A 22,226-nucleotide genomic window follows, 5' to 3' on the forward strand; every position below is an offset into this window, starting at 1 on the left:
ACAGGATAGCTTCACCATGAGCTTACACTAAGACAATGCTCATTTTTATTAGTACTCGGATTCTAGAAGTTAGCTGCTATAGCTGCTGCATGCTTCTAAACCATGCTTCCTATGGACTTCAACTGCACATTCATTGATCTGCAGATTCACTGTTCAGTGGTAAAACTTGACGACATACGTGTTTGAATGCACTGATTGACAGGTGCAGCTTAATATAAAGCTTGTTCAGATCTGACTGTATGTTTTCAGGTTGGTTGATACGGAGAAATTTACATTTAAATGTTCTGACTACACTCTGTCGGTCTCCAATGCTTCAAATCTTCTCCTCGCTCTCCCTCTTTTCTCTTCCAGTCTGTCAAAGCAACAGGGTGGTCTGACATAAGCCAGATCATTGGGATATTTCTATTTAAACCACAGGTGGCTATTAGCTGTAAAGTGAGTGTGTTGCAGTCTCAAGTTATTTCACCAAATATGGAACGATCACACTTTCTAAACAATCCTATTCATGTGTAATAGTGCTGTCGACATACATAATCATCTCATTGTTCTTTAGTGACAAACAACAACTGACTTCTACTATAAATTAACACTTTTTTTTTTCAGATCATTTTTATTTTAAAATACAGGAAAATCATCTTTTAAAATAAATTTGCATTAAATGACTTATCTTTTCATCAATATAAAGCTACTGTGATTTATGTTGAGGGTAGAATGTAAAGCTGTTTAAAGAGTTATTCAATTATTACTGTAAAACAGGCTTCAGTAGAGGTTTTCCCTTTGTGTTTCATTTTTAAAAAGACTACTGGAATAAGTTTGATGAAAGTGTCGTATAAAATTACTTCCTCTACAATTACAATTCAGCAAAATTCATTATGATAGATAGATAGATACACTGTAAAACCCAACAGTGCATCTTACTAAAAGAAGTAAGTTGTTCTTACTCAGTTCTGAAAAATAGTTAAAGTAACTTTCATGAAGTGTGTTAGGTAGACCCAAAAGTATACATATGTTATAATAACTTTATTGTAATAAGTACACATGATGTTTTTGTAATGTTTTAAGTACTGTTGCTTTAAACTGTTTAAGTAGTGTTAATTCATTTGTATTAGTCATCATCCACGGCCCCGCCCCCAGCGTTTGCCTGGACTTGTCGGCCATGAGACACAAGTCTCGTCAAGAGAAATTTTGCAAGAGTGGAAAGTACAAGATAAACGTTATTTTTATGTTTTTTTTGTTAATGCTTACTTCTAGCGTACATTTATCAGACTGCTTTGTTTTAGTTGTACTTTGTTGTAATTTATCAGACTACTTTGTTGTAGTAGCTCGTAACTTAGCTTGCCAGCACACAATTCCCGCCTAGCGCTGTATGGAGTCTGCCTTCACAATTTAAAAAATTAACGGTTGGTGGCTTGTTTCAATCAAATAGTTGGTAAGTAGTCTAATTTTTGCAAACTGCATGCCACAAAACCTTTGGTAAAATCAGTGTTTAGGCTTTTCTGACTCTGAACTTTATCAAGTTCAAATGTAGCCTACTTTTGACACAGTGAAAATGGTAGAAGATTTATTTAGTGTTCATTTTAAGAGTTTACTGGACAAGTTCACCTTCACAAATTTAAAATATGATGCTTAGTGGCATTTTAGTCGTGAAATAATTTACCTTTTCAAAGCTGCACTGCACCAAACCTAAACGTTTCTGACTCTGTACTTTCCAAGGGTTAGCCTATTGTGTACTTCACTTATGTAAAATTGCTTTATTATTTCATAACATTTAGAGTAGTTGACCAACCTGAATTGAAAATGAACTGTAGTTACTGTTTTCAAAGCTTGTGTTATCCAGGTTGACTGTTTTTAAGTGAAGTAAAAGTCTAAAAGTAAAAACTGTTCTGCTAGCTTTCTGTCCTCATGGCTTTGTGTTATTACAGTCTGACGATTGAAGGAGCAGTAGCATGCCGAGAGATCATCCAGCACTGCACTAAAGACAGCCAGTAAAGGTGATTTTAAAACGATTTGGCATCAAAATGTGGAATTGCAAGTTGTGTAGTTTTTCTACTGCCATAAAAGTCATGTTGTTGAAGCATTATCGGCTCAACCATGGTCAGTACTCCACAATTTCACCCTTACCCTGTCTCTACAACACATGCATGTGTACATTTAGTACATTTAATTCATTAAAGATACACATGTCAAGAATGCACACTCCCACACAAAGAAAAGACGGTTCTTATCTAGATTTGAATAAATATGGATTTTGTTGCCCTGTGTGTAATTTTAAGCAGCCATTTATTGAAAGCCAAATGTTTATCCATCTGAGGGGGCATTTAAAACGAAAAGAAACTGTTCCATGTCCTTTCAAGAACTGCAATTTTAAAACCAATGTATACTCAACCTTCAATGCCCACAAATGCAGAGACCACCAAAATTCAACAAGTTACAATGAAGGCATTGTGCAAAGTGTTATAAATGTAGAACAAAAAGATGACATGCAGCTTGATTCAATAGAGTCATCAGATGACAATCAAGTGGCATCCACCAGTGAAATCAGTGGAATTGAGGGTTTAGAAGAGCAGTTGCAATACAATCTGGCTGGATTTTTCTTGAAAATGCAGACCATTCTCCATGTGTCTCAGAGAGCAACACAGGAGATTATTGAGCATATTGATCAGTTGTTTTTGTTATCAGTACCTCTGGTTAGAAAATCAGTTGTAGATATACTGAAAAAGCACAACTGTACATATACGGACAAACTGGTGGATGAGATTTGTCAGGCAGTTTCTGATAGTAATGTTTTACATAAATGTGTCACATCTGAAGGACCACTATCTACAGCAAAGAGGAGGAAATCATATTACGAAGCAAATTTTCCATATGTCAAACCTGTGGAGTATTTAATTGAATCGTCAAAGCACACTTATATGTATGTGCCTATTCTCACATCTTTGCAATTGTTGTTGAAAAAAAATGATGTGCTTGAAGAAATTAAACAAGCACCCACACAGATTCCTGGACATTTCATGTCATTTTGTGATGGATCCTACTACCAGGAAAATGTTCTACTGTCACAAGAGGGACAGAAATTGTCAATAATACTTTACGTGGATGATTTTGAAATCGCAAACCCACTTGGTACCTCAAAGAAAATACATAAAGTTTTTGCAGTTTATTGGACACTGGCAAACTTTCCAGTTAAATCTCGTTCTGCTCTACACTGCACTCAGCTTGCTCTGCTGTGCAATTCCAATGATGTACGCCAGTTTGAGTATAAGGAAATGTTGTCACCACTCTTAAATGATCTGAAAACTCTTGAAGAAGTAGGTGTCTACATTGAGACTCTTGGTGAATGTCTTAAAGGCACTGTCTACTCTGTTGTGGCAGACAACCTTGCTGCCCATGGACTTGCTGGTTTCAATGAGTTTCAGGTCTACATATTTCTGTAGGTTTTGTCATGCCACCCAAACAGAAATGCAAACTGAAAATGCTGTTACAGGGAATTATGTAATGAGAACAAAAGATGCTCATGATAATCTTGTGCAAGAGTTTCAGAATGATGACATTGAGGAAAACTATGGTGTTAAAAACCCCTGTGTTCTTTCTGACCATCTCTCTTTCTTCCATCCTGTCACAGGCTTCCCACCTGACCTCCTACACGACCTGTTTGAAGGTGTCGTTCCAGTGGAGTTGGCACATTGTTTAAAAGGTTTGATTTCTAAGAGATATTTTACCTTAGAAGACTTAAACAGAGCAATTCTGCGCTTTCCCTACCAACATTCTGACAAAGTTGATCGCCCTCATCCAATACCCTCAAATTTTGCCAGGCGAGGGACCATTGGTGGGAACGGGCATGAAAATCATGCCCTTCTTAGACTGTTGCCTCTTCTCATTGGCTCCAAAGTTCCAGAAAGAGACACTTTTTGGGAAGTGCTAATGGATTTAAAGGACGTAGTTCAGCTTGCCATGTCTCATACTTTTAGTGACGAGACCATTCAGTACATGGCCTGTAAAATATTAGATCACAGACAACTCTTTCAGGAAGTGTTTCCTAATGTTCGATTCAGGCCAAAGCATCATTACATCGAGCATTACCCACACTTAATAAAGTGCTTTGGTCCCTTAGTTCATCTTTGGACAATGAGATTTGAGGGAAAGCATAAGGTTTTCAAAAAAATAGTTCATGACACTCACAACTACAAAAATGTACTAAAAACTTTGGCAGAGAGACATCAAAGCATGATGGCATTTTATTTGTCCTCATCAACATTTTTCAAACCACCTGTGCAAACATCCAAAATGGAGTCTTTGTACATTTCATCATTACCTGCAGATACACAATTATTTATTTCAGGTATTGCTGACAGTGACACAATATATGCAACAAAAAAGGTTACAATTAATGGCACAAACTTTGCAATTGGCATGTTTGTATGCACAGGTGCTTATGCTGCATTGCCAGAGTTCAAAGAGATTCTTAATGTACTGCTCATCAGAAACAACATTTATTTTCTCTTGAAAGACTATGACACTTATTACGTTGAGCACTTGCGTTCATATGAAGTAGCAGAGAATCAACAGAGGGGTCTCCGTCACAGTGTAAAATCTCTGTGCCAACTGTCTGACCACATGCCGCATGTTGCTTACAAGATAGCAAATGAACTCATTCTAACAACAAACCATTTCATTCCAGTGTCTGACTAAAGAAACAGAACTGAGACATCAGCTGATTCCACCAATTTCTGAACCAATGCAAAGGTAATTCATCTATTCAGTTTTTTTGTATTCACATAAATGTTTTTATATTTTTGCACAATTAATATTTTGCAAATAACTGTAAACACAAACATGTATTAAAATGCCACTATAATATGTGAAACCTGTCTGTTACAGAAATAACAAATTCAGATGGAGGCAACAGGAATATTGAAGCTAAGGGTCATCCTTGATAAGGATAACGCTGAAAAACTTATTTTGCCATCTCGTCCAAACAGTGTGCAAGCCCTCATAGATGCGATCAAATCTAGGCTAAATTTTACTTTTGACTTTCGGCTTCAGTTTCATGACCCAGATTTTGATAATGCCTTGTGTAATTTGGTTAAAATAGAAGACCTGCCAGCTATAGCATCTGTTAAAGTTGTCAGGTTAGTTGAGCTTGACCGGATTTCAACGAGCACTGATGACACAATCCTTCAGACTGATAGCACTGATACCATAGATTCACCAGAGCGTATTAGTAGATGGCCAGAAGTTTTTATTGTTCCGCCATTTTCTTATGAAGTGGAACATGTATTAAGAGAGGGTAATGCAGCATTTGATAAAAATGGGAAAGTAATTACGCTGACACGAGATCAAAAACACAACATACTTGAGACAATGGGGGAAGAAATCTACAAACTAAAAGCATACCCTAGTACAACACAAATTGGCAAGGCTGCAGAAGCTTTAGTTAGAAAACATCCCTGTCTGAAAGAGAGGAATTCTGACACTGGGTGGGAAGGGTGGAAGAATAGCCTGAGATATAAAATGGGAAACCAAAGAAAGAAGTTGGCTAAAGCTGGCATCATGGATGTTGCTGTGAATGCTGGAAAGCGCAGCAGAACAAACCCAGATGGAGCTTCACCAAGGGCCAATATTAAAAGACCTAGGAGAGGTGAGGTCAACTTCCTTCCTTCTTATCCTTCTGGAGAAACAAGGGAGTCTCTGGAAACCAGAAGACTTGAGATGGTAGAGGAGTTCAAGAAGACCTCAGCAGAAAGAGACATCCCTCTCATTCATCAGCATATGATGCCCACTTTTGCCCTCCGGCGTGAAGAGATTGTCACCACTTCTCCTCCTGTATCAGAGCTCAAGGACAGATGGCCAGCACTCTTTCATGAGACACAGGTAAGTACAACTACATATATAACATTTGCTGTTCATATAGTATGCTGTGTTTTGCTTATAATATTTTTGGAATTCTCCTCAGCTCTACTTTGAATTTCATCGGATCACCAATCAGAATCTGCCACATGTGTTTTATGCTGCACTGGATGATTATGCTCCTCAGCTGATTGGACTTTACAAAAAGAGGAAAACTGGACGGGTCGGTGAAAGGATGGAGCAGCTTTTGTTGGCATATGGAAAACAGGTATTTAAAAATACTAATTATTATTCTGCTTGCTTGGCAGTTGCCATTGCTATGTTTATATATATATATATATATATATATATATATATATATTTTTTTTTAGGACAAAAACGACATCTATGCATCTAGAACAGCAGCTCTGGCCGGCCTACCAATGTACCTCAAGGAGGATTCTTCAGAGATTTTCAAAACATGCAAGGTACTTGGGTATTACAATAATTTGCACATTTGAATTTAACCCCTGGGGGGTCTTAGAAAAATGCATACACTATTGGTCTTAGAGCCACAAATCGACCACGCCCAAAAAAGCGCTATAAAAAATTTATATATTAATATTTTTTTCCACTTTAAATTAGCCAATCTTTTAGACCTACTTCTCCTTGAAATATTCATGTCAAGTTTTAATTACATTTCGCGGATTTTAACCCTTTATATCCCGGTTTCGTCACATGAGCGCACTGCTTTTTTTGCCCCAAAAAACAAAAAACTTGAATATTTTCCAAAAAAAACATTTGAGGTAATATTCAATTGTTATTATAATTAGGCCTTTGGATGGACTAAAGATTGGCACCAAGAGTCATTTCGATCGCCTTTTATTTTTTTTCCAGGAGCGCATTTCATAAAATGCACACTATCGACCACGCCCAAAAAGTGCAATAAAAATATTAAATATTAATTTTTTTTTTCACTTTAAATTGGTCAGTCTTTTAAAACTACTTCTCCCTGAAATATTCATATAAAGTTTTAATTATATTTTCGTTGTTTTAACCCTTTAAATTACAAAAAAACTAAAAAAAAAAACTAAAAAACTAAATATTTTCCCAAAAAAACATTTGAAGTAATATTTGATTGTTATTATAATTAGGCCTTTAGATGGACTAAAGATTGGCACAAACAGTCATTTCGATCGCCTTTTATTTTTTTTTTCAGGACCAGAAAATGGTCTCCAGGCGGCAAATGCTCCTCCTCTAGCCCGGAATCGGTGCATGCTCCCGGGTTGACTCGCGACGATGACCGGGGCATGTTGCGTCGGACCCCTTTTTCCAACACACACATCCGGTACCACGTCACAACAAATACGTCATTTCCTGTTGATTAAAAAAAAAAAATCCAACCTCAAACGGTCCTGGGGCCGAAAATTGTCCCGGCCGATCAGCGGGCGAAGCCGCTGCAGCACGCCGGAAAAGAGGCGTCATTTCCCGCAGGTCTCTTTAAGCAGCCCGCTGTTTTCCAGCCCCGGGTCAAATGTGGAGCAAGGGCACCACCCGGTGGACAAATAAAAAAATTACAATTCTAAGGCCTCTTCTCCAAAACAAAAACGAAACCTAAGCCATCACCCAGATGTTAACGGTATAAATCCTGCAGTGAAAAATAGCGTTTATAAAGGGTTTCAATGGGGCACAAATCGACCCTAGGATTAATAGCGTAAGTTTATCGCTAGCTTAGCCCCTGAAGCTAATTTCCGGAAGTCATACTGAAATTTTAACAGTAAATGTGACCAAACTTTTTTTTGCAGACTTTCGCTATATTCCATTCAACACTGTGCAAATGGCAGGTAATCAAAATTTGAAAATAGCCAAAAATAGCCACAAATCGACCCAAGGCCCCCCAGGGGTTAAAAAAGGTTGAAAGGAGTTTATAAGTCATCTGGACTTGGGTTGAAAGTTGAAGACGTGAAGTTGAATGACTTATAAACTTCTTTCATCCTTGATTTGACTGGATGAATGAAAAATGAACCTTCACTGTCAATTTAAAACATGTTATGATATATAGAATTTGAAAAACTGAAGAAAGGTGCCTGACCATTTGTATTTATACTTTTAACAGAGGTATTACAGATGAATAATTGTGCACTGTGTATTATAGGAGGAAATTGAGTTCTATGAAGCCACAATTGCTCTGGTTGCTGATGTCGATGAAGAGGAGGTGCCTGGAGGAGTTCCTTTCTCACCACGCCAAGTGTTCATAGTACTTGAAGATCAGGTTGTTATGACTCATCACTCATGGACTGATGCCCTGGTGTGTTTGTTTGGGCTAATCTATGCTCTGCATCTGAGCTATCCTGAGAAGTGTACTGGCTTTTTTGAGTTCATTCAAGTAGTGTTGCTGAAGCTAGACGATGAGAGAAAGCAACTAAAACCAAAATTGCAGACACTAAAAAATGAGCTTGTGTAGATGATGTTTGTTTTTCACTGTCAGTATAGTCGTGCTTTTTCAGTTATCTGTGAATGGCTTCAATAGTTTTATTTGTTCAGGGTAATTAGCTTTCTAAAAAGCAATGTGGAGAAAGCTAAGAATAAGGAGACAATCCATATTTGACGTTTTGTTTGTGATTGAAAAAAATCTTTACATAGTGTGTAATCTTAAGCTTATTTCTAAAAACACCTTTTAGTTACATGGAAATCTTTTGGAAGATAACTGATAATTAGTCAATATGTACAGTATACTTTCAAGCTTTATTTTTTAATTGTGTGATGAGTGCCAGTTCACTTGACTCGAGGTCTGGGCAAAACTGTTGAGAAGGCACAAATACCTTTGAGAATATTTTTTGTTAGTTCAGCTGTTTTCTATAGTTGCATTGCTGTAGTGCATCTGATTTCATTATTATACTAAATGTTACTTAAAATTGTGATTGTTATGGCTCTAATTGCCTCTAGACTATTGTTTTTTATATGATGTACACCTAAATGTGTGTTTTGTATATTTAATTGATTTTCAAAATGCTACAAAAAACATTCAAAATTCCCTAAAAGCGCAAGTTTTAAAATGCCTAATTATTTGTTTGTTTGATAATGGCTTTAGCAGTCATAGGTTATGACTCAAAGTATGGTTGTATTCATTCTGTATTTTCTCTGCAGTTAAAGTTAATAAAAACTGAATGGAAAGAACAATAGCTTGGTTTTGTGTTAATAGTACTTGAACCATTTGGTGCAATCGGTTTCCCCAAATGGATTAAGTTGTTTACATACAACTATTTAAGTTAATTTAACTTAATTTGAATATGAGCATGTAACACTTTAAATAAGTTTGAATAAATACAGCATCTTAGTACAACAAATTTAATGGTTTAAGTTAAAACATACTAAAAACAATGAGTAAATAAACATAATGCATTTGAGTTACATTATCATATTTGCTTTGGGTTCTTGGGACTCTAATAAAGTACTTAAATAATCCAAAACTGTTTGAGTTATAAAAGTTGAATCAATTGGTGCAATCGGTTTCCCCAAATCATTTGAGTTAACTTAACTGGTCAGGTTTTACAGTGTAGATAGATAGATAGATAGATAGATAGATAGATAGATAGATAGATAGATAGATAGATAGATAGATAGATAGATAGATAGATAGATAGATAGATAGATAGATAGATAGATAGATAAAAGGTCTCAGCTTTCCCAGCAGGGTAAGTCTTCTCTGTTGCGTTTTTCCTTGTTTTCTGAAATTGTGTTACATTTTTAACACACTGTATGTGATATTATTCTATACAAACGAACTTAACTTGACTTGGTTTGTTGCGTAGATTATCTGGCTGAGATATTACAATGGAAATCAGAGTCAGCTACAATTGATTCTGTATTATACATTCAGTATAGACGTACATATATATACAAGAATAGCGCAGGTGACATAATCATGTTAAACCCTGTTTTTTTTTAATCTGTTGTGAGATTTTCTTGCTCATTTCCATGGCCTCGTGTGGGTTTCTAGGCTTTGATTATTGCATTGTTTTTCATTACACCATTTCTCACCCTCTTTTTGTTTCTCTAGGTACGCTAGTTTACTGCGATCATGTGTGGAACCAGCAGCATGCGCAAATCAGCTTCAGATGCCTGGAAGAATATCCTGCAAGTTCTCTTTACAAGAAGAAACACAAGAAAGCCTGCGCTCTTTGGCTGATTTACTAGTTTGCTGCGGTCTTTGTGTTTCATACTTTGTACGGCTGGCCAGCCTTTCCTCGCGCAGACTGAAGTGGTGAGACCTCCCACAGTGCTTTGATAATCATTGGCATTATTAACTAATGTCGATACTGTTTTGCCCCACGCTATGAAGGCAGATAAAAAACATCACCAAAGTTCTCACTATTCAATATGTGAATATCTCCAAAAACACAATTTATAGCAATTTTTTATGGCCCGCTGCAGTTGGTCTGCCACATTAAGATAAGTATATTCCATTGTGAAATGGCTATTATTAATTTATTCAATTTAATTGTACATGACACATTTAAGAGTACATTTTAATTAAATAATTGTGCAATTAATATTGCATTGGTTTGCAAATGGCCCCATTGCACTCGGTGACAAGAGCGTTCTGCCTCTAGGGACAATTATTTTAATACAGTTAAATGCAAAGTAAATTATCGCCATTTCACTTATTTGTGAACTAAAATCCGCCTCCTATAAACTTGTCGTGTTTGACTGAAGGGTTGCTTCATGCTACGTGTCTGTCTCATTGATACTGATTCCCACTGGGAGAGATGTGTGTTTCTGAGTCTGTAGAGCGAGCACATTTCATACTCTGAACCTCTCTCCACCCACTCACACACACACATGCAGCATTTTGACAGGCCCTCATTTTTTTTTTCACATCATGAGTAAAAATTTGGGTGTTTAAAACATTTATGACTCATTAGCAGAGAACTTATCCCTTTTAAAGCCTTTCATGTATAAATCATGTGTATTTTGATTTGAAGGGGCCGCTTCTGTGTTATTGATGAGGCGCTCGACTCTAATCAATTAGTAATTGGAGCACAGCTTTTAAATAATGCATATATTAGGCCTTGTGATGTGTTTAATGGCAGCCCCTTGCAGTGCAAATACGTCTGAAGTGCCCTAATGAGTCTTTTATGGGCCAGCCCAGGGAAAATGGCACATCTCACTCTGTGACATTACTGCACATTCGGTCTTGTTTACACTGAACTGGCAAGTCAGAAAAACAATGCACAGAAGTTCTTACAAATCGTTATTGTGGTTATTATGCTCATCTCCTCGTGCCCAGTGGAAAGAGCTGGTATTCGTGTTTTTGCCTTGTCTCATCAACTTGTTTTCCCTGTGCTGACGGGCTTTAACTGATAACTTCTGTACTCCTCGTACTTGCCAGTAAGTTACCAAGTGCAGTAATCAGTATTATTTATCAGTGTAAAGACAAGCAGCGCAAAAACCAACCGTTTTGCAGTAAATTTGACAGTTTAATAGTGATACAGCATATTATTGTTGTGCGTTCCAAGTCTTTAAAAATTCCTAATGCTGTGGAAAATTTTTCCCTGCAAAATAAATACCCTCCACATCACTGGTAAACCACCTGTGGGGAAGTGCACCACCTGCCTGAGGACAAAACCCTGGTGAAGGCCTTAGCTGTTTAGCCAAAGTCTATATCACCAGCCAGGTTATGCTTGTCATCCATCATTGTCAGCCTGACTGTGTTTGTGGTCTGTCAGCGATGTGTGTATGTGTGCACATGCATGGTGCACACGCATATGGGAAATCGGAGTATTGTTGGAGAGCTGTTGCTCTCCTGGCAGGGTGGGTTTTAATTGGAACACCCAGTGAGTGGTATGAGTGCTGGTGTCACACTGAAAACTCCACAGACAGACCCACACTGGTTCACTCATATGGTGAGCTACTGTCTCCTATGGGGCTGCAGATTATAAAGGCATTCACAATTTTAAATACCCGTGGATCACATCCCCTGACTGAGACTGTAAGCGTATTTGTCTGCGCACGCGTGTGTGTGTCACGTATGTCAGTATTTAGGTACCTACGTCTAAATGTCTGTTTTTCTCCCTCAAATGTATTTTCATAGCCTTTCTGAGATGACAAGCATCCTGTTTAAACAGTGGTGCATTGTTATTTTGACTTGAGATTACAATCAGCATGCAGAGGGGTGACACTGGATGCTACGTGTGAGTCTTGTGTCAATAATGCATGCATACAAATATGTTTACCACAAAAAATGACTTGACTGTTGCGCCAGGTTTGTCTTGCGTGTGTGTGTGTGTGTCTGTGCGTGTGTGTGTCCACAGTGTGTGTTTGAGTACTATAAGAGTCCCTAGTGGCTATAAATGTAATTGATCTAATGTAATTCATCCTTATCTTTTTCAATCCCTTTCCCTGTCCAAATTCTTTGAGTGATAGTTTTCTTCTTTCCATCTCTTCTCTTCTAATACTTTGAGCTGTGTACTTCTGAGTCATATTTATCCACCATTATTACAATTCCCTTGCAGTGAGTCTCTTACTTTATTCTGTTTTTCGCCTGGTTTTTCTGTCTCATTTGAATTCAACTCGCACCGCACCCTCCCAACTCGCTTCCACACAATTTATATACACATGCAGCCCTGCATGCATTCGCAAACATACATGTGCACGCACACAGTTATACACAAGCTCAGCCCTCCCCCACACGAACAAGCTAACACACACACACACACTCTCGATGTTTCAGCGGGAGTGGTGCCTGACAGGAACAAGTGACAGCTCCCTAATTACCTCCTCACTGTAGACGCTGACGCTGCCTGAGACGCACTGCTCATTTTCCTCTTTCTCCTTCCTCCATCTTTCCTTCCCTCCCTCCGCTCTATCTCACCCACCCTCCTATTCCCTTTCTTCCTACCCACCTCCTGTGGTGAATTATGCATGTCCAGGATCTCCCAGTCTGCATTCACACCAGCCCTGCAGAGACCAACCACCTATATGTTCCCTTCGCCTGTCCTTCTCTTTCCTCTTCCTACACATTTCCACTCATTTATGTCCAGTGTTAGAGAGTGGAAGTGGAATATTAACACAAAACCCCCCCTTAATCGATAAATACTTTTCAGCAATGCAACTGGCTACTGTATGATGAAGGGGAAAGGCTAAGGGGACACTCTGCTCAGAATTGGCCCTCCTCTTTGCAGCCCACTGGGACAAGTTTTCCCTGAGGTGTCTAAGGGAGGAAGAAGAGGGCCTGTGGAGGCAGGCTGGGATCTCCAGAGAATGATAACATTCACACTGGAGTCCCACCACCACCACACACCTACCCACACACCCTGGGTGTCAACTCAAAGGCCCAGATTGCATTTCCAGTTGACGCCTGCTGGCCCCACAGGCATGTTTTGTTCTAATAGAAAATGGAACCTTAACCCCCCCCCCCCCCCACCCACACACACACACACACCCTCCACCCTGGCAGTGTGATTGTCCAGTGGGAGCCAGTCCACAAACACCAATGCTATCTAATCATAAGACAGGGAATAGGAAGGAAAAGCTAGGATAAGGAGTAAGGTGGGGAGAGGAGGATATGGTAGGAGGAAGAGAAGATTTTTTAAAGAGAACCAGTTGGAATAGATGGGTGGGGGGTGCAGTGGAGGTGGGGGTAAGAGGGTTGACATAGAAAGAAAAAGAGAAGGGGCCAGGAGAGTCAGCGAGGGAGAGAGAGAGCAGAAAAGGACAGAAACAATCCTAAGAGAGAAGAGGCAGCAAGATAGCACATAGGAGTAAGAATAGAGAGAAAGCATACAAAGAGTGGGGAAGCAAAGGGGCTGTTGGTGGCATGTAGGCAGCTGATAGTGTGTCACTGACAGGCATCACTCAGGGGAGAGAGTCGCCAGAGTGCTGGTTAGATGAGCCACTGCAAACAATGCAGCACTTTGCAGTGCTGTACAAAACAAGCCTCAGCCACCATATTGTTTTAAAACAATGATGAACCGAATGTACCAACTCTGTAACCCCGACTGGATGACGTAAAACATCAAAGCCTTTTTTTCCTTATTTGGCTTTACTCATATCATGGTTTCGCTTTGTAAGAAAAAAAGTCTTCAGAAGAAGAAGAATATAGTGACGTGTCCAAGTCAAAGATGATATTACCAGAATGTTCAGCTCTTAGAAAGCAGGTGTAGCGCTTCTGCCCCAGGATTTTATGTGGATGAACTGGATGTGCAGCCTGTTTCCTCTAAAATCAGCAGCATCCTTCAGCTTTTCTCATCACTGTGGGCTTAATATTTACATAAATGCATCAATTACTTCATACTAACACAAAAGGTTTTTAAGGTTTTTGAGATGCTGCACATGCAGCCAATAAATATTCGTTAGACTTTGGCCATTTAAAAAAAAGAAGAAGAAGAAAAATAAGTGTCACACCTGATTTACTGGTGAAGGGAAGTTTGAGAGCAATTTAGTAGTTCTGAACAACTTTTGTCGTGATCAAGAGGGATGACTGTTTTTCCTCTTTAAAAGAGTAGTTATTAACTCTGCCAAGTAGCACAACAGCACACTTAGTCCAACACCAGTGTTTGTGCTGGCTCCGATAAATGCTGTGACTCATAAATGGTGCTTTATAATTCCTACACTTGCCAGTGGAGCCTCACTTTAACCTGTTTTAGTCATAGTCGAACTAATGATTTAACAGCAAGAAGTCTGCTCCAAAAATGAAGCGCAGGGCATTTTCAAAAGCATCACAAGCTGTCCTTACAAAACGGCGCTGCTATAGAAATAAGGGAATAGATTTTTTTTCTTTTCTTTGCTCTACTGCCCTTTAAAGCAAGATGCTGATTTTTTGATTTTTTTTTTCCCGTCTTCAGAACAGATAATCAAAAAGTTTACTGTCACAAAGACCAAATGTATCTGTTTGTGGAATATAATTAATATGAACTGTGTGGATCTGGGGAGGTGGAACAGAAACAAAATCTGCTGCAGACGAACCAAGATCATTTTTTATTGAGTCATATGTCCTAATACGGCCTTCAGTAGCTTGGGTGGACAAGCATATGAAAGTAAGAAGAAATATTTTAGTTTATATGTAGAATTTTTTTTAATTATTCTAACAATCAACCAGTGGAAGAAAGTATTTCCTATTCTTTAAAACACCAAAGTGCAAACGACCTGCACTGAATACTATGAATCAAACAAATTACCTTTCTCTTTTAAATAAGTAATTAACTATCTCCAGTATTGTGAGCACCCATAATGCTGAAAATTAAGAATTCCACATCGTGACCACTGTTTTAAATATATAAATTTGCCAGTTATGTACTCTTGGATATGATCTACAATCGTGCATCCCATTTTAAAAGCTCATATAAAAATCTTATGTTACAAATTAACTGTTAATCTGTTAGATCATTTCAGTGGACTAAAGATGTGGTTATCTAATTATATTTGACTTCAGTATGGACTTGAATAGAATAGAGACGTATCAGGTGGCATGAGACAGATCTATGTTTCCCCTGAGAGATATTAAGACGCTGGAAACACTTTTTATCTGGCAACAGCAGTGTCAACAGAACAAAAAAATAAATACAATACTGTCATTTTAGAAAACACAATCAAATACTAAAGTGATTCAGTGTTAACGGCAGGTGGAAAAAATTAATTCACGCAATCAGAATATTTAAACGAACAAGCAAATTTTGAGCTTATTTAAGTTTCAGTAATCTGAGCATCAGCATCACTGTAATTACTCAATTAAGGTAAATTACAAGTATTTAAAATTTGCATCATGTTAAACAGATGTACTTAGTTACTTTCCTCTTTTTAAAAATGCATACAAAAAAAATATTGCATTTTATTTTTGGCAACTGTCGAAATAATTCAAATTTTTGCTATTTAACATTTGAGTTAAACAAATGAAAAAAGAAAAATCAACTTCTTTTCTGGCACTGTGAATTATTCCAGAGGTACCTGAGTGACCAGCAGAGGGTCCACCACTCCTCGTTCTGCACAACGCCTGCTCCCAGATAGGAGAGCTCATTTCAGAGTGTGTTCTTAAGGGCCATCAAGGTCTTGGAGAAAGACTGCGCCGCTGCAAACGAGGGGAGAAGGACAGAGGAGAAGAAGAGGAGGGGTCAGGAAGAAGCACACCGAGTGGCTGTAATGGCTTTTCAGTGTAAATTAAGAAGCAGGGAGCTGTTTGGGTCTGCCTCTTTGGAGTGGTGACCCTTATTCACACAGGTCGTCAATGCCTCCGCACCATCGTACGCTCGTCACAATAGTTTCTCCTCCCAATCAGCTTCGCGGCACCATTTATCTGACTGCCACTGCCCATGATTTATTGCCCCAGTCCCTGCCACTGGGGTTGAGTGTCATCGGGCCACTGCCATCCTGCAAAGTCACTACAAGGCCCTTGTTTCTCACCTAGACCCGTTGTTGGGCTCCAGCTGTCTGCAGCAGGGTTACCTGATACAACAAGGTAATTCTGGTCAGACAGAAACATAATGACTTGTCAGGATCCTTCATTGTTTCTTTTTTTTCCCCCCAGCTATAACAGACTTATACAGTAAGAGTCTCTGAACACAAATACAACACAACCAGGCCCTAATCTGTCCACTCAGACAAGGTTATGTTTGGTCTTTTTGTACCAAAGCGCCTCACACTCCTTTCCTCCTTGTGCTTTTTTTAGTCTCTTATGGTAGGTCACAGCCTTCTTTGCTCTTTTTTTTCACTCAATGCTATTTAATTTTGCGTGTTATATATAACAAATACAAACTTTTGTTTCATTTCAAGTGATGTGTAGTGAGAACTAATCATAATGTGAAATGTAGACATGTACTCTCAAGTGGATCATCTACGCTGCTTTTCTCTGATTTTAAACGAGGTTAGCTTTGGGCCGTAAATTTCTAATCGCTTACACGCCGCCCTGTTCATTTTTGCAGTTCAAACTTTTATTGTGCTCGAACAAATTCTGCTGCGTTGCCTAAAATTGCAGCATGAGAAAATTACAGAGCGGGGGGGGGGAAATGAGCGAGGACTTAAGCACGGGTGAAGAAGCATTACACTGTTGCTAATTACTGCCTCATTAGCAACAGTGCTTAGCCATGTGGACAATAGCAGCAGAACAGCTGATAAAAACACATGCAGAGGCTACAGTTGAAAGAACAGTGCTCTGTTTTATGTCTTTATTGGCTCACTATACATTTTAGCACGGGGACGTGCAAAGCACTGGGGATGAAGCTGGTAATTAAAGCGGTAACTATGGTGCGATGACGGATAGTCAGGCTTTCGGTGCACTAGATTCTGCAATAGTTGCGGTGGCGACTATGTTTGCGCAAATACCACGACTGAGCAGCAGCCCTATCACACACTTTTCATCCCCACACCTACACCTTATGCCTCTACCCTTTCCTCCCTCCCAACCCCGAGGCCTCCAGATGTTGCTGTCACCCCTGTTCTGCGGAGGCGCTGCAGTGTGGAACTGCCTGAAGTGATGACAATAAACACCTCCGCCATAACCTGGGCCTCCGCATTTGCATATTTGCCTGGTTTAATTTGAGGGGGAAGTATGCAAATATATGCAAAATGAAATCCATCTCCTAATGACATGAGACGATTAAACAATTTTTATGCTTAAATATTCTGTTTAATGAAATCAAACGGGCCCACGCTCCGCGACAAATTTGCCTAGGCATGGGCAAAATTAGAGGATATCACAAAAAAGGAGAACTGGGAAGAAGTGAGTGGAGGGAGGGGAGTGAGGGGGGAAAGGAAATGCCTGGTTGGTGTGCATGACAGCTTTTTAAGTGTCCCTCACATTGAAAACAAAAAAAACAGTAAGCTCCTGAATTCAAATAAGATTTCTATAACAATTATAAAATCTGTCAGTTCCGCCTTTTCATACACCCACTTCCTCAGTTGAAAGAACAGTGGGTGATGAAGGGCAAAATGTACTTCTAAAACATTCTAAAATACTATCTATATCTGAAATGATGTATTTTTTCAACTCTCTCCAAAAAGCTGCACAGTGTTCCAGCAGATATAATGTCGAACTTGGAAGGAGCACACTCTTTACAACGCTCATTCTCATATTTAAGCCTGTTCAGTCCTTAGTTCAGGAAAAGCACTACCTCCGTTAGTCTGCAGTTTAACAAATAGGAAAATAAAATGATTTCCTTGTCCAAGTCAGGGCCTAAAGACACGATCACCCAGGAACAGAATACATAACGAAGGAGACAGCGCTGTGATTAAAGTTGGAAACACAGGGAGCGCAAGAGAGAGTAATATGTGACTGCTTAATTGTGGCTTTGCAGGGAGCTGGTGACTAATGGCCTTTCCGCAGAGCTGTTCAAGCCATGAGCTGCGCATTAATATAAAGGGGGTTATTATTATGTTTTAGCTTCAGACCTGATTAATCACATGGATTTACTTCCAGCTCAACACTTTATACAGAGAGCCATGCTGCTGTTAGGCAGCCATCAAGCTCATGATGTAGGTGCTTACGCCTTCTTTGAAATGCAAATGCTGGACAAGATACACGGTACGTGGTTAAAGCAGGTTAGACTGTCAGATAGAAGCGATTCTCGCAGGTAGCAAACCCAAAGCTATAATCATGACTGTCAAACAGATGATAAAGCTGGCTATAGAGGGTTTGACCTCTTAGCTGTATGTACAGTATTCAGCAATCATTATTAAAGAGGCAGGGGTTGAAAATGAATATTGATGGCGATAGCCATGCGCACAATTGCCAGACTAGCTGACAACGCAGCATGAATGTGGTGTTGGTTGGCTCTTCTAGCTTCCACGCCGCCTAAGAGTAGTGAAGGCCTCAGTTGGACCCCAAGGCTGGGAGGGATTTATTCAGCCTGATGCTTTGTTGCCCCCTAATCCTTTTGGCTTATATATTATCCCTGCCTTCCCTCCGACAGCAGGCTAATAGAGGAAAGGAGCTGGAGCACTCCTCGTAGCACACTCCTCTCTCCAAATAGATAGAAGAGTTGATGTGTGTGTGTGTGTGTGTGTGTGTGTGTGTGTGTGTGTGTGTGTGTAAACTCTTGATTACTACGAGTACAGATGTTAAAGGAGACACAAACTGAGACACAGTTAACTGAAGTGGTGGTTGTGGGGTGGGTCGGGCGGAGAAAAGCTCAACTTGTTGTATCACACTGATCGATTTCAGGCTACTCCAACAAGATCCTCTGCGCTTATAACTCACAGTTCCAGATGATGCACTGCTGGAAGTGGGACAAGGGTTGGGTTAGGGTGGTTAGCAGCTCCTCTGGTTGCACGGTGCCCTGCCAACAGTTATGACAATCCCATGATGTCAGACGTAGAGGGAGATGGCAGGCTTGAGAACAGAGTCTGTCTCTGTGTGGGTTCATGTGTGCATAATCCCGTGCATGTGTGCCAGGTGCGCAGTCAAGAGTAGGGAAACCGGTATAGACCTCACACATGCAACGTAAAGTATTACAGGCGGGGTGGAAGGGGAAGCGAGAATAGGTGGGGAATCGGATTATTAACCCTTAACACGGAGCTTGATGTGGTTTCCTAAAATTATGGCACGGGGGGATTTATGTGATCCCCATAATCCTGTAGGCCTTGATGCTCAAATCCATTGTCATGCTTCACTTTTTATAAGGGGAAATTTCCATGACTTCAGCTCCCCACTTAGATTGCACTGCACATAACCACAATCTCACACACACACACACACGTACACATAGCCGCTGCCCATTCAGCATTGCTGCCTCAATACCCTTAGCGTCGCATTTCACAGGACATGTCTTTGATGATACACTCCTCCTTTTATTCATCGTTTACATCCTTATATGACTGGGCTGATTACGTGTAATTCCTAGTTCACTAAATAGTAGCGAGTCAATGAAAAGAAACATGAAACCCCGGGTAATGAGGCTTTTGTTCCTTTGCATTAGAAACAAGTAAGCAGAGAGATAATTGTGACGTCTGGGTCCGTAAATCGTGCCCATTTTAATCAGCTGACATCAGAGAAGTTGACTTTAAAGCAACCTCGAGGAGCAGCAGGTGACTTGTTTGTGTAAAAACTGAAGCAAATGAATAAAATGAATTAAATAAAAAGTGAACTCGAAACCGAAAGTGACAAAAGGGTGAGCGAGTGAGGAATATTTCCCCACTTGCTTCAGATATTTCAGCACTTAACGGTTTCTCATCACATTTGCATGAACATATGCGTTCTGTCTTTGAAATGAATTTCTGCAAATGTGTCAGGAAGTTAATTAGCTCTGTGTTTTTGCATGCCGTTGAGTGTGCACGTGCATTTGTAATTGCATGTGTATGTGCGTCAGAGTCTTTCCTTTTCTTTTTTTTTTTTTGCATGTTTCACCCCCCACCAGTGAGAGACGACAAAGTCACAATCATATTTGTCACAGCTGGTGGTAAATGTGTCTTGCTAAGTCATTCTTATTGTTTTCGTTTCTTCTAGATGAAGACTTAAAGCATCATTCCGCTCCTCGCCCTCTGCTCTCCTTTTCCCTTTAGCGCATTTAAGCAACAAAACTTTCTCAATCCCCTTTTAAACCTCTTTCTTTCAAACCCTCTTTCCCCTCCACGTTCTCTCTCCCTCCTTTTGCGCTATGGTCATTTAATCCATCTAACCAGCTGGAAAGATAAATATTCCTTAGTGGAGTGTGAGGCCCCTGCCTCTCCACTCACGCAGACCGGAGATGAGGAGAAATTCTGCCTCTCTGCCGAGCTCAGATGCCTTAATAAAGTCTTCCACTCAACCAGACGCTGACATGAAGATGACTGCAAAGATCCTAACACTTCATATGGGCTTTCTCCTCTTATTCTAAAAGAGTTCAATCTTTTCGTTCACTTGACTCAATTTATGCAATAGCTATCACGCGTGAAGTCACATAAGGCATTTTTTTAAGAATAAAAGCAAAGTTGGCTTAGATTTTTTTTTCTTTTTTAAAAAAAAAAAGGTTATTGCCTCCTGTGATGAAATCGGGTCTAAAATCACCTCACTATCCTACATTTCTTCATAATCTTCTGTGAAAAGCCTGTAGGGATAAGACTTGTATATTTTCTTACATTATATGCTATTATATAGTCTAGCACTACCATCACGCCTATAGCATGTACATTTTCCAGGCTGCGTTTGGCTGATTATTCCTGAAGGAGGAATGTGGATGGGTTCCTGAGGCTGACTCATGGTTTCTGTTTGGAGAGGTCCAATTCAGTGCCGGCTGGCCCGACTGGAACCTCTGTTTACACAGCCTCTCGGGCCAGACTGGGAGGCCCTATTTTCACACCCAGGTGCTTTCCAAAGAAAACCTCCTGCAGAGGCCCCTTGTCTAAGGTACAGCACACTGAGAACCATACATACGTACTGCCTTGAGTTCCTGCTGTCGTGCTGCACGCTTCAGCTGCACGCTTATTATAATAATACAGAATGTCACATAAGACATAATGGAAAAAGCACTGCATGGTATTTGTACTCAGCCTAAAAGTAATATTTTTACCCCTCACATGGATAGCGAGGATATAATAGCAAATACATATTCTCTGCATCTTATCTTGGCATTACTCACTGCGGGGGAATTTGGTTGCTCTGTGTGTGTTATTTGGTTGAGGGAGTTTGAAAAATTGGTATTCTAAAGGCTGATAACTCTTCAGACTGCTCCACTGCTGGAATGAGTCGGCATGACCCTCTTTGTCTGTTTAGGAGTGTTAGACCTTAGCCTTCGGATATTCAGAGAGATGTTCTGCACTGGGTTTACCTGGGGAGTGAGGCCACGGATATGCAGAGGCAAAAAGCTTGCACCAAGTGGTCACAGAAATGATGGGACGGGAAAGCACTATGTCACATTTTACGCAACAACAGCAGCATCAAAAAACAACAAAACAAAACCGTTTTAAATCATTTATGCTTAAAAGAAAATCCGTTCGCTCGGATAAAGGCAGGTGCACACTTAGAGTTCCACACATATGAGGCAGTTGTGGCTGAAAATGCCACACCAAAGCTTCTTTTCAGAGTAAAAAAGGCCATGCATATATGTATATCATAATTACATTCCATATATCTTCCAAAATCCCATTTTCATCAGCGGTAATTCTGCTGCACAGGAGTAATGGATATATTATGCAGTTATGACAGGCCTAGCTCCCTCCCTATCCCCTCCCCATCAACAAGAATACCCCCCCCCCTACCCCTTTACCCTTCACTCAGACTGCTGAACAATCAAAGCAAACAGCAAAAACATGCAAAATGAGGGATTTTCACTTTGAGTCTGTGAAACGACTGGGACAAAGACGTGATGGGAGGCGGGTAAAAGAAGCAGCCACCTCTCTAAGAAGAGACAGTCGAACTCAGCGTGGAGTTCTCAGACTGAGAAGAAAGAACGAGCATTGTTCTTCTATTCTTTTATTTTTATTTTTTAGTTGTT

The 22,226-nt window shown here is 39.8% G+C and overlaps 1 protein-coding gene across 1 annotated transcript in view; it reads left to right on the forward strand.

The window, feature by feature from the left end:
• Positions 1 to 1,255: 1,255 nt before the first annotated feature.
• LOC147317144 (uncharacterized) overlaps positions 1,256 to 22,226 on the forward strand; it is a 44,776-nt gene continuing 23,805 nt past the window's right edge. Inside the window, exons 1-7 of the mRNA XM_086313076.1 lie at positions 1,256 to 1,429; positions 1,923 to 1,991; positions 3,623 to 3,694; positions 4,679 to 4,743; positions 4,879 to 5,871; positions 5,954 to 6,115; positions 7,982 to 8,098. Coding sequence (XP_086169202.1) covers positions 4,894 to 5,871; positions 5,954 to 6,115; positions 7,982 to 8,098 — 1,257 coding nt within the window. The 5' untranslated portion in view covers positions 1,256 to 1,429; positions 1,923 to 1,991; positions 3,623 to 3,694; positions 4,679 to 4,743; positions 4,879 to 4,893. The remainder of the gene's footprint in view (positions 1,430 to 1,922; positions 1,992 to 3,622; positions 3,695 to 4,678; positions 4,744 to 4,878; positions 5,872 to 5,953; positions 6,116 to 7,981; positions 8,099 to 22,226) is intronic.

The sequence above is a fragment of the Aulonocara sp. 'chitande type north' Nkhata Bay genome, linkage group LG12 (assembly GCF_057382095.1).
Source record: "Aulonocara sp. 'chitande type north' Nkhata Bay isolate Kocher_YH1m ecotype deep benthic linkage group LG12, A_spYH_male_GT1.1, whole genome shotgun sequence".
NCBI lineage: Eukaryota > Metazoa > Chordata > Actinopteri > Cichliformes > Cichlidae > Aulonocara > Aulonocara sp. 'chitande type north' Nkhata Bay.